General features: G+C 40.2%; 1 protein-coding gene across 1 annotated transcript in view; it reads right to left on the bottom strand.

The window, feature by feature from the left end:
• Nucleotides 1-2,447: 2,447 nt before the first annotated feature.
• Nucleotides 2,448-12,137, bottom strand: part of FH (fumarate hydratase) — a 94,440-nt gene continuing 84,750 nt past the window's right edge. Inside the window, exons 7-10 of the mRNA XM_075596840.1 lie at nt 10,160-10,363; nt 4,891-5,018; nt 3,269-3,422; nt 2,448-2,695 (exon numbers count right to left, since the gene is read on the bottom strand). Of these exons, the coding sequence (XP_075452955.1) occupies nt 2,553-2,695; nt 3,269-3,422; nt 4,891-5,018; nt 10,160-10,363 (629 nt within the window). The 3' untranslated portion in view covers nt 2,448-2,552. The remainder of the gene's footprint in view (nt 2,696-3,268; nt 3,423-4,890; nt 5,019-10,159; nt 10,364-12,137) is intronic.

The following is a 12,137-nucleotide window of genomic DNA, read 5'->3' as shown; positions in this document are numbered from 1 at the left end:
TAACAACTATATTGGTATTGCATGTTCATTAATTTTTTACTCCTTGTTTTTAACAACTTTCTTAATGCTCAATGTAAATGTATTATAAGAATTTTAACAGTATGCTTTTGTCCTTGTCTCTCTCTAGGATCACATATTATGTATATTAATATCTATGCCTGTAGGAATTATGCAATTAGACAATTGAATAGAATATTTTAAAATTATTTTTTAATTGTATGTATGGTATTAAAACATTGCTATTTTTGTACTTCCATTGAATATATTATAATGAATATACCATTTTTTGGACCACTACTATGGGCGGAGTAGTGAGTGTAAATTCATTCATTTTTTATTATATAAACTCATTGTTATTAGATTCCATGTGATAGCTTAAATTGAGCTAATTAGTATCATCATGCCTATAAAATAGTAGGATGAAAAGTAGAGTAATTATAATCCTGAAGAAGTCGTACCGACGAAACGCGTTGAATCAGAGTGCTTTCATGGCGCGAAGTCCTGGCAGCCGGAGATTCCTCCACCCAGCCCTTGCGCCCTCAACTTCACCCAACTGGAGGTGACGTAGATGAGAGCAGAGACGCGGAAGTAAGCTTCACAGCGTGTGCACCGGTCAAACACAAACGGGGAGGAGTCGGGATTTCGTACCACGAATTGATGTAATGTACAAAATGTGAGTGCACATCCATATGTGTTTTTAATGTTCAATCTTTGAATACATTATTGAGATATACTGCACAATTAGTATTTCTTTGGTTATACATACAACGGATGGGAAGGATTCTATTACAAAAGGGGTTGCATGTGCAAAGTTCCTGATCCACCGCTCCAATCAGAGAGAGAGAGAAGTGTCTCTGTACTGCTTTATAGAAAAAGGAGAAAATTGTGAGTGTAATTGTTCAACACTTAACATAGTGTGGTACGATTTCAACCAGGATAATGTGGTTATCTTTCATGACATCGATGTGAACATTGAAGAAAACTTGGATTCATCAGACTAGAGAACAGTGTTTTAAGGGTTTTTCGAGCCGCTATTCAATTAGCACTATGCACTGGGTGGTGTAGAGGATTTTTTTTATAGATTCATACGTCACTATTTATTTTCACTAATTGATCACAGTTCACTTTATTATCAGTCACAGGATATTGTTTATATATACTTTTTATTCACATATTAGGATTAAATGCCCTAAGTAAGCGCTGAAAACAATTTCTTCTTTCTAGACAGACACACGACAACCTTAGAATACACTTAATAAAAACACTTACTGAATAGGGAAACGGGATAGAATGTCCAGAAAGGTGCAAAGCACCAGAATATTGTCCTTTAAATTGCAGTCTATTTGATAAGGCGCAAATTGCCAGCGCAATCCTTCTATGAGTAGTGCAAAGTTCTTTCTGGTCCGTTGGGGTCTGATAGATACCCCTAGCAATAACTGAGTCCTGGCGCAGAGTTATGTTCTTGGTTCCGATAATGATAAGATTCTTTGCGTCCCAGGGTTGTTGCTGCTCTTATCTGCTGTTAGAAGCGTGATGGAAATCCGCTCACATTGTAGAATGGAAAACGAAAGACAACGGGGATAGCTTGGGCAGCATGTATATAGGGTTTGAGAGCCTATCCCCCTCGTGGGAATTTTCTCATTCCCCAATCCCTTACTTGCCCAAAGTTTGGAGAGTGGCCACTCTAAGGATTTCCTGTTCACACAGGGCCTGTGCAACAATGCCACCTTGGATACTTAGCATAGGTGCACTCCCCTCTTTACCTGGCGTCTCTCAGGCTGGGAGGAAAACTCAGGGTGTGAGCTAGCCCAGATGGTCAACAGGATTTCATATTTAGCATCCATCCTGGCTAATTCTCACATCCTGACTCTGGGGAAGTGTTGTATATGAAAGCCCCAGATTCACAGGCATTGGCCTAGCGTGTGATCTTTGAAGCTTGCATAGGAAAGTGACCCAGTTCATAGGTGTCAAAACATTTGGTTCTTATATGCATTTTTTATGACAGGAGAAAAAACAATTTCATCCTGCTTGTCCCTTTTTAAAACCTGCAGCAAAAATACACTTTATTGAAAATACATGTTCCTCTTATCTCACAATTATATTTTTCATGTGAGTGTGCTTGGGATGTACTCTACTGCAAACACATACAATCCTGCAAAATAGGGACAACAAGGGACAGAGGGAAAAATAAGACATGTACAGCGCATGAAAAATTAACACCTTCATCCCCAATACAAAATAGGGGTAACCAGCCAAGAACACTGCCTTTATTAATGCGCTGATTACCCCCATTTTCGCCACACATACATCTAAGTTTTTTAAGTGGGGTTTGCAATTAAGTAACCTCACTGTGGATACAGACATGCATTCTATATGTAAGAAGACCAGATCAAGTATCTGAACTGAAACATTATGCCACATCATGCTAGATAAAGGATATTTTGGGGTGAATTGCAGTTTCAAACTTTATTATTTTTACATCAAATGAAAAATAAGAAAGATACAATATTTATTTTTTAGATAACTATTTGTCTGACAACGTCTGTTTCAAATTACTTGGGACCAAGCATATCCTCTGGTTTAACCCACTGGTCAAATTGCTCTGATGTAAGAAATCCAAGTTTAATAGCAGTTTCCTTTAATGTAGCTCCATCCTTGTGGGCTGTTTTGGCGATTTTAGCTGCTTTATCATATCCTGTAGGGGGAAAAAAATCTATATTATAGATCATGTGTAAATATATTTAAATAATTTAACAAATGTGGTTTCTAATAAATAAAAATGTAAGAAACGAGTAACATATTAGGGCAAATGAACAAAAATCTGAGTCTTACTGTACCTATATTTTTATTATCATAGACATTTTTATATTAACAGTTATCACAGACCCCTCACAATAATTAGCCATGGCATAACTACTCCATGGTACTATATATACAATATAAGTAGTTATTTTGATAGGAAGGAGTGTCTCAGTGAGTAAAGGCACTGACGGTGTCCGCTCCTTGGTGACCTCGAGCAAGTCACTTTATCTCCGTGTTCCTCAAGCACCAAAAAATAGATTGCAAGCTTTACGGAGCAAAGACCCATGCCTGTAAAAATTATATGCACAGCGCTGTGTACACTGCCAGCGCTATAAAAGGGGGAAAAGACAACTATTAATATTTGTATTTAACGGTTTCCCCAAGATGTGGTTCAACTGTGCCCTAAATGGTTTTCTGCTGACCATTAGAATGGTAATTTGAAGTACTTTTTACTGTAAATTCTTACCTATATGTGGATTAAGTGCCGTCACAAGCATTAAAGATTCGCTCATTAGTTTGTTGATTCTTTCTATATTAGCTTGTATCCCAACAACACAATTATCAGCGAATGAAACAGATGCATCACCTAGTAGCCTGATTGAGTTCAAAACATTTTTTATCTGAAAAAAAAAACAGGTGTCATTAATGTGTATATATATATATATATATATATATATATATATATATATATATATATATATATATATAATATATACTTAGACTTATGTACTTATTAAAAAAAGAGTTATCTCCTACATCAGCGGTGCGCAAACTGGGGGGCGCAACCCCCAGGGGGGGCACGAGACTGCCGGCGGGGGGGGGGGGGGGCGGGGTTTACAGAGGCCCCGCGCGCTTCCCGAAGGCACTTAAATTAAGTGCATGGGGAGCTGCAGGGCCTCTGTAAACCTTACTTACCTTTGCTCCGGCGGCTTCCTCCTGCATCGCCATGGCAATGCGGCGTCAAAATGACGCAGCGAGGTCATGTGATGTCACGTTGCTGTGGCAACGTGATGTCATGACGCTGGAGCGCGGGTAAGTGGGGGCGCGGGAGTGAGGGGACCGCCGGCAGGGGGGCGCAGGGAAAAAAGTTTGCGCCCCCTATCCTACACCATCAAGACAGAAACTACAACAGAAAAAAATCAGAGTAGTGCAACAGATGGTGAAGTGCAATTTGTTTGCATTCTGAGGGGGCCATAAATTAGAGCATATCAATACAGACTAATTGGTAAAATTTGCTTTGTTGTACTCAATACAAAAAGGAGAGGGACAAATAGTATTCTATTGTGAAAAAGATGATGCATTGCAGAATATCCCTGAGCAATATTATAACTTTGTAATATTTTGCTCTTTAACACAGTAACATACAGTGAGAGGTCTTCCTCATTGTGCAGATTTCTTCAATGAGATTCGAAAGAAGTTAGTGGATATTTATATAATTAGCTACAATCATTGGGGGTGCCCTTAATAATGCTTTGCTTCTTTGCTGAGATCAAGTATTAGAACAGTGTTTAATGTGCTTAACCAAAATATAGCCTGAAGAATGCAGCTTTAGTAAATTACATAGTTACATAGTAGATGAGGTTGAAAAAAGACATAGGTCCATCAAGTTCAACCTATGCTAAATTTGGACAACAGATACTTTATCCTATATCTATACTTATTGATCCAATATCATTAATTGTGACAGCTTTTTTGTTTAGCTGTAAAAGTAAATTAACCTACTTTGGACCGATATATCAAAAATATACATACAACTATTTATGGTAATGTTGGTTGGTTGATTGTACACTTCCAACCACAAAATATTCTTTTTAGATAACTGAGACCAAAGCATCATTTTAAAAGCTGATACATGGACTATATCAAAGGCTTTTCAGGTGATGCTCAGCATATTATGGCTGCTTTAAGCTTTATTTTGTCAAAGAAAGAGTGTGATGATTAGTCAAATCAAATGTTTAATGAAATGTTCATGCATTTATTTACAGTATGTGGCCTCCATATAATAAGCTAAATGGTTGCCCACTCGTGAATTGTTAATTTAAGCCTAAAGTTATAGTAAAAAAATGTACCATAAAAATATTATCTTACAATCAAAGGCTTGAAAACATTTAATTCAAAATGTCCATTGCTGCATCCTATTGTAATAGCCACATGATTCCCCATCACCTGCGCTGCTACCATAGTAACAGCCTCACACTGGGTAGGATTCACCTTTCCTGTAGGGAAACAAAATGTAAACTTACATTTAAAATCACTCAAATTTAGAATATTTAGGGGCTTATGCAGAGAGCATAGATAAGGAAATAGCGCCATCTTCTGGCGAAAAAACTAGCCAGAAATCCTTAAACTCGAGAGAAAATGGCGCGATTTTTAAAAGTGCCCAGAAAATTTTTCAGAGCTGTAAAACTCGCCAAACTCGTGGCGAGAACCTGAAACTCGCCATGCTAATATAGCGTGGTATTCCAGAAGCTCCGAATCGCTGGAACACGCCAATATGTGCATTAGTATGGCGAGTTTCAAATAGCCAGGAAAAGTTGGCAATTAGCAGTTTTTTGCCGAAATGAGTTAACGACGTTCTCTGCATAACACCTTCACTAACGGCAAATCTGTGGCTATTTTACAGCCATTTTAAACTTTTTTAACGTTCCTCTCTGCATAAGCCCCTTAAAGTGCAATGCATTTTAGGAGACCAACGAGTCTTGTAAAGCTCTGCAAAAAATAAATGTATTTATTTATGTATTCTCTTGTTGGTCCAATAAAAAGGTATCAATACCAACAGATAATTTAGAACACTGAATTACTATATAAAGTAACACTTGTTTTTTTATCGTTCAGCTTAATTTTGTATGAATCACAATTTATTTCCATGTAATTTAAGTATTTGCTTTGAAAATCCAATGCATTTTTAAAAATAATTAAAATAATAAAAAGAATGAGATACGGAGGCCATTTAATTCAGCTACCTGGTGGAAATTCATTTCCGAAACATAATCTGCTTGCAGGTATATACATATCTTTTTATAAATCCAACACACGCATCAGTGCTTGTTAAAAATGTGTCCTATGCTTGAACCAATTCATATTGCCTCCTATACTTGGGTTATTATAGCATTTGGCATATACTGTATAGTGTTTCATTTCTTTAAATGAATTAATTTATATGCCTCCCATCATGTGCATAACAGACAATAGAAAACCCAGTTATTTACACATCCATTAATTAATGGCAGTGATTAAATAAAAAAATATTTCCAATAGGTTATCTATCCATCTGAAATAACCATGTTAAAAAAATATATAATACAAGATATTAGCTGATTGTCTCGGAAAGAAAATTGATTAATTTTGTCGACAACTTCCTAATTCCAAACAACAGCTTTGTCATACATTGCACTTAAGAGGATACCTACAAAGAGTTTTTTTTGTTTTTTTGTTTTAAATACATACAGTTAAGAGACTGTAAATGTAATTTTTAGAAAACATGAATGTTACCATAAATCAAAAATTACATCTTAAATGACAAAATACAGGCATGGTTAGAAAATCTTACAAGCTTTTCAGAGACAAATAAGATCATTCATTTACAAGAAAAAATGGGAGTCAATGTGATTATCTCAGAAGAAGATTGGAAAAAAAGCTGAAACTTTTCACATACAACTGTTTTAAATTCTAAAGTCTTCTTATAGAAAACAAAATCCTACATCATTGAGTTTTATACACTACAGTAAGTAAAGAAAAGTAATGATAATTGCCTGAAGTGTGGACAAAAAGGTGGTGATCAACTTCATATATTTTGTTTATGTCTTAAAGATTCAGCTTTACTGTACGTTCAAAAGTTTTAAATCTTCGGGCAACAGTGTAGCACAACCAGAAGTGGATATATCGGAGTATGTTCTATTGTATTGTATTTCTTTATTTATATAGCGCCAAAAGTGTACTCAGCGCTTCACAAAGAATACAGTACAGGGAATTATAATAATACAATAAGTGCAGCAAAATCAGACAATAGGAAAGGAAATCCCTGCCCCGAAGAGCTTACAATCTAAGAGGTTTAATGGGAAACTTACAGAGACAGTAGGTGAGGGAGTAAGTGCTGCAGATGGCAGTGCTTGGTCACAATGGGTGGTAGGAGTGACTGGGTGTGGGACAATAGCCATGAATGCAGGCTATTGGGATACTTGATTTGTAGGGTGAAATTTAAGGTAGGTCAGTATTAAATGAAAAGGTTAACACCATTTACAGGGGAAGAGATGGCAGGGAGGCATGAGTGAGATCAAGTGTGTATGTTTGGCTTCAGGCTTAGGGGAGATCCCCACTTGCGAGAAGGAGTAGATAGATGGTGTGAATAGAGGATTTGTGTGGGTGTTTTTTATTGCAGGGTATAGAAGTTGTTGGGAGAGAATTGTATAAATAATGGTGCAGTGGGGAGTGGGGATGTTGGAGAGAACAGAGACATTCACAAAGGTGCGAGGAAACAGTAAGCAGAAAAAGCAATAGGGAGGGCATAGTAAGATGCAGGAGGAGAGACTTCACAGGTAAGGCTGAGGACCTGCTGCGGGCGCCGCGTGTGCGCGGGCCACCAGCCCCTTACCTCATGTCTGGCTGTCCCAGCTGCCTCCTTCCGACAAGGCTCACTACGTGCTGTGACGCGTCAGCCAGCAGGGGATACAAGATGATTGCAATCCCGAGCGGTGACGCGTCACGTGGTGCGCTGAAGAGCCTATCAGCACCGGGGGCTGGAACTGTCAGAGCTTCCCCCACCTCCAAAAGGTAGGGGGTGGGGGAAGTGTGTGTGTGTATGTGGGGGGGGGTGACAAACGGACCGGGGGGGGAGGGGGGATGGAAACCGGGGGGGGGGGGGGATTAGCAGCACGGAGAGCGAGTAGCAGAGAGCATGTGTGGGGGCTCGCTGCACTCTCATGCAGCCCGGGATAAAGCTGTGAGTGTTTTTTGTGTGTAAAAAGTTTAAAAGAAAGAGAATTCCCACACTCTGATAGGCTGTAGAGGTTTGTGAATAGGACACTGAAACCCATAAGAAACCTTGCAGCCAATCAGGAGCACAGATTCCAAGCGCCAAATTCAAAGATGATCTGTGCTGAATAGACGCGAGCCAGCTTCAGACATTTAGACTCGCTTCAGACCCGCTTTTGAGAACGTAGCTGTTGCGGCTGGCATTGCATGCCGAAATCAGTTCCAGGACTTTCGTGAGTACCTCCCGGTCATTGGAAAGGGCTCCTACAGAGGTCGTTTTTGAGAATTGAGTTTAAAAGAAGATTTTATTAGTTAGCCCCGTTCCCAGTAAGTGCGTTAATTGTGTTACATTGTGTGTATGTCTTTTCCTGAAATAAATTACAATTTATTTTACCTCCTTGCTTTGCCCAATCATATGATCCCGGTATAAAAAGGTGTAAAGAAACCTGGTCTCCAGTGACAGCGTCGCACTCTCACAGGGAGAGAGAGCGCGGCGCACACTCACACAAAGAGCGCGGCACACACTCACACAGAGAGCGCGGCGCACACTCACACAGAGAGCGCGGTGCACACTCACACAGAGAGCACTGCGCACACTCACAGAGAGAGAGCTCTCAAAGAGAGCGGGAGAGCGACACGCTCTCACAGGGCGGGAGAGCGACACGCTCTCACAGGGCGGGAGAGCGCGACGCACTCTCACAGAGAGAGCGCGCGACGCACTCTCACAGAGAGAGCGCGCGACGCACTCTCACAGAGAGAGCGCGCGACGCACTCTCACAGAGAGAGCGCGCGACGCACTCTCACAGAGAGAGCGCGCGACGCACTCTCACAGAGAGAAAAATGCACTCACATACAGATAGAGAGATGCCCTCTCAGAGAGAGCGAGCGACGCGCTTTCACAGAGAGAAAAATGCACTCACAGAGAGAGAGTGAAAGATGCACTCACAGAGAGAGAGTGAAAGATGCACTCACAGAGAGAGAGTGAAAGATGCACTCACAGAGAGAGTGAAAGATGCACTCACAGAGAGAGTGAAAGATGCACTCAGAGAGAGCGCAACGGACTCTCGCAGAAAGAGCGCAACGGACTCTCGCAGAAAGAGCGCAACGGACTCTCGCAGAAAGAGCGCAACGGACTCTCGCAGAAAGAGCGCAACGGACTCTCGCAGAAAGAGCGCAACGGACTCTCGCAGAAAGAGCGCAACGGACTCTCGCAGAAAGAGCGCAACGGACTCTCGCAGAAAGAGCGCAACGGACTCTCGCAGAAAGAGCGCAACGGACTCTCGCAGAAAGAGCGCAACGGACTCTCGCAGAAAGAGCGCAACGGACTCTCGCAGAAAGAGCGCAACGGACTCTCGCAGAAAGAGCGCAACGGACTCTCGCAGAAAGAGCGCAACGGACTCTCGCAGAAAGAGCGCAACGGACTTTCACACAGAGCGCGACGCGATCGCACCGAGAGAGCGCGACGCGCTCACACAGACAGCGTGACGCACACTCACAGAGAGCGCAACGTACTCTCACAGAGAGCGCAACGTACTCTCACAGAGAGCGCAACACATTCTCACAGAGAGCGCAAGAAAGATGCACTCAGAGAGAGAGAGAAGGATGCACTCTCACAGAGAGAGCGAGGTACTCACAAAGAGAGAGAGACATAGAGATACTCCCACAGAGAGTCAGACACCCTCACAGACAGAGACACACACAGAGAATCACAGGGAGACAGACACACAGAGAGGGAGAGACACACAGAGAGAGACACTTACACAGAGACTCACATCTCAGCTATCAGCTCCAACTATCTCCGCCCCCCGGGCTAGCCCTGCCACTCTGTCTCCTGCTGTCCTGTCCCCCAGCTCTCCTCACTGACACACACAGACACTCAAATCTCTGACTAACCCTGCCCCTACCTATCCAATCCCCCCATTCTCCTCAGAGCTGTGCAGCGGTGACATGACCATCAATCAGGTCAGTCATCACTGTGCACAGCATAGTCAACAAAGGGGGGATCTTAGGCACCCAGGATTTTTCCATCCCTGATGTATTGTATGTGTATATTAGCTATCAATACAGTATATATGAGCTAGCAATGTTATTGTACGTCTTTCCTTGTGTATGTACTGTATTTTAGCTATTGTGTAATTACCTACACTATCTATATCATTTATATAAAATCAAAACTGGTTGAGCGTATGTTAATCAAACCTACGCTTGCACTCTAAGTTTACTGTGCAATTCTTGAAGACAAATATGGATTTTCTTCTAACTCCCCCCAGGAAACATTTATGTTTAGCTCACACTGGGAATTTTGTTCTGCTTTCTGATGGTGAATATTACAGCTGCCTTTAGAGAAAACCAGAAAAGAATTACAATTATTATTTTTCCATATTACCTGGCATAATGCTGCTTCCAGGTTCGTTTTCAGGCAAGATAAGTTCTCCAAGACCTGATCGCGGTCCAGATCCCAGAAAACGTATATCATTAGCAATCTTCATTAAGCTACAAGCAACTGTGTTCAAGGCACCACTCAATTCAGCTAACGCATCATGAGCAGCAAGAGCTTCAAATTTGTTTGGTGCAGTGATAAATGGCAAACCTGGAAAATAAATATTAAAAATGCTTAAAAACTATTCGCATAATTTTTTGTAATATTTGGATTTGTTACATTACACAAATAAAACTGTGTTGCTTCAGAAAACATTAACATGGTTATTCATATTTTTCTGTGAGATTTGTTTAACAAAAAAAACATTGGCTGCAGTTCTGTCTAGATTCAATTTGTAAGACGTTTTTTTTAATTTAATTTAGGATGCCCTTTACCCCAAAATGCACCACTTGCTTCTGACGCTGTAAAAAAAATGTTTTAATAGGGATTACAGACCTACAGTAAACTATGTGGGACAATTGTTACTGCATTATAAATGAACATATATACTGTATACACTTTAGGAATGCCACCCACGACATTCAAAATGGTGAATTGTCAGAGTAGTGGTTTGCAACCTTTTAGGAAATATAATATATTGTCACTTCACAGAACCCCTTGAAACGTATTGTGACTTTGTGGAATCACTTTCTCGGACCAGCGTCTGTGAAGTCTGCTCAATTCCACGCGGCATTCACTATATCATCTCCCTGTGAAGGCTGTCAATCACACCTTTGTTTACTGTCGCTGATTACCTGGATTCTGATTTGTGTGGTTGCAGCTCTGCGTGTTTCCGCCTGATGGCAAAAGTTAAACTCTTTGCATAGACTATACAGTACATTGGGTAGTGTGTAGGCAATGTGCAGGTGTTTAAAAAAACAAGATAAAAACAGTGTCTATTACAGTGATCCATTGTTAATTGACCAAATGCAGGTGTTTCACATTAAAATATCAAAATAGAATGTTGTGGACATTATTTTACATTGCTATGCAATTGCTGAATGGACATACACTGAACAGTGCATCATGTCAAGTCCTTATAACAGACCAGACTGCAGTTATGCATAACTGTATTTAATATTTTCTGCAATTAATGCTGGAACAGATAAGAAGGCGATTGAATGAACTATTCATCCCAAGGGCAGTACAAAGGACCCGGGGCATCCCTTTAGGTTGGAGGAAAGGAGATTTCAACAGCAACAAAGGAAAGGATTCCTTACAGTAAGGGCAGTTACAATGTGGAATTCATTACTCATGAAGACTGTGATGGCAGATTCAATAAAGTTGTTAAAAAAAAAAAGGTTGGACATCTTTTTAGAAAGGAAAAGTATACAGGGATATACCAAATAAGTATACATGGGAAGAATGTTGATCCAGGGATTAATCCGATTGCCAATTCATGGAGTCAGGAAGGAATTTATTTTTCCCTTAATGAGATATCATTGGATGAAATAACACTGGTATTTTTTGTTTGCCTTCCTCTGGATCAATAAGTAAGTATAGATATACAGTAGGATAGAGTATCTGTTGTCTAAATTTAGCATAGGTTGAAATTGATGGACGTGCGTATTTTTTCAACCTCATCTACTATGTAACTATGACATTAGTCGAGATATCATTGACAAATATGATTTCTTCAAATTTTCACCAATCCATCGTGGGTGGAAGAATTCGATAAGGCAAACGTTATCTATGAATGATTGCTTTTTTCGCACAGCCCCTCCTCCGGGAAGTACCAGAGGGTATTGGTCAGTGCGTGGTCAGTATTGATGAAGTTCGAATCGCTATTTTTTATACTTTGCCTTTTTTACTTTTATACAGTATTACCAGCTTCCAGATGTTAAAAATGTTTCACACTTCTTTTTTTTTTTTTTGGGACAACACATACAGTAATGATCCATAGATTAATGTCATAACCTTTAATAAAATTTCACAACGAAATGTG

The sequence above is a fragment of the Ascaphus truei genome, chromosome 4, assembly GCF_040206685.1.
Source record: "Ascaphus truei isolate aAscTru1 chromosome 4, aAscTru1.hap1, whole genome shotgun sequence".
Classification (NCBI taxonomy): Eukaryota; Metazoa; Chordata; class Amphibia; order Anura; family Ascaphidae; genus Ascaphus; species Ascaphus truei.
This window is presented reverse-complemented; position numbering and strand designations above follow the sequence as displayed.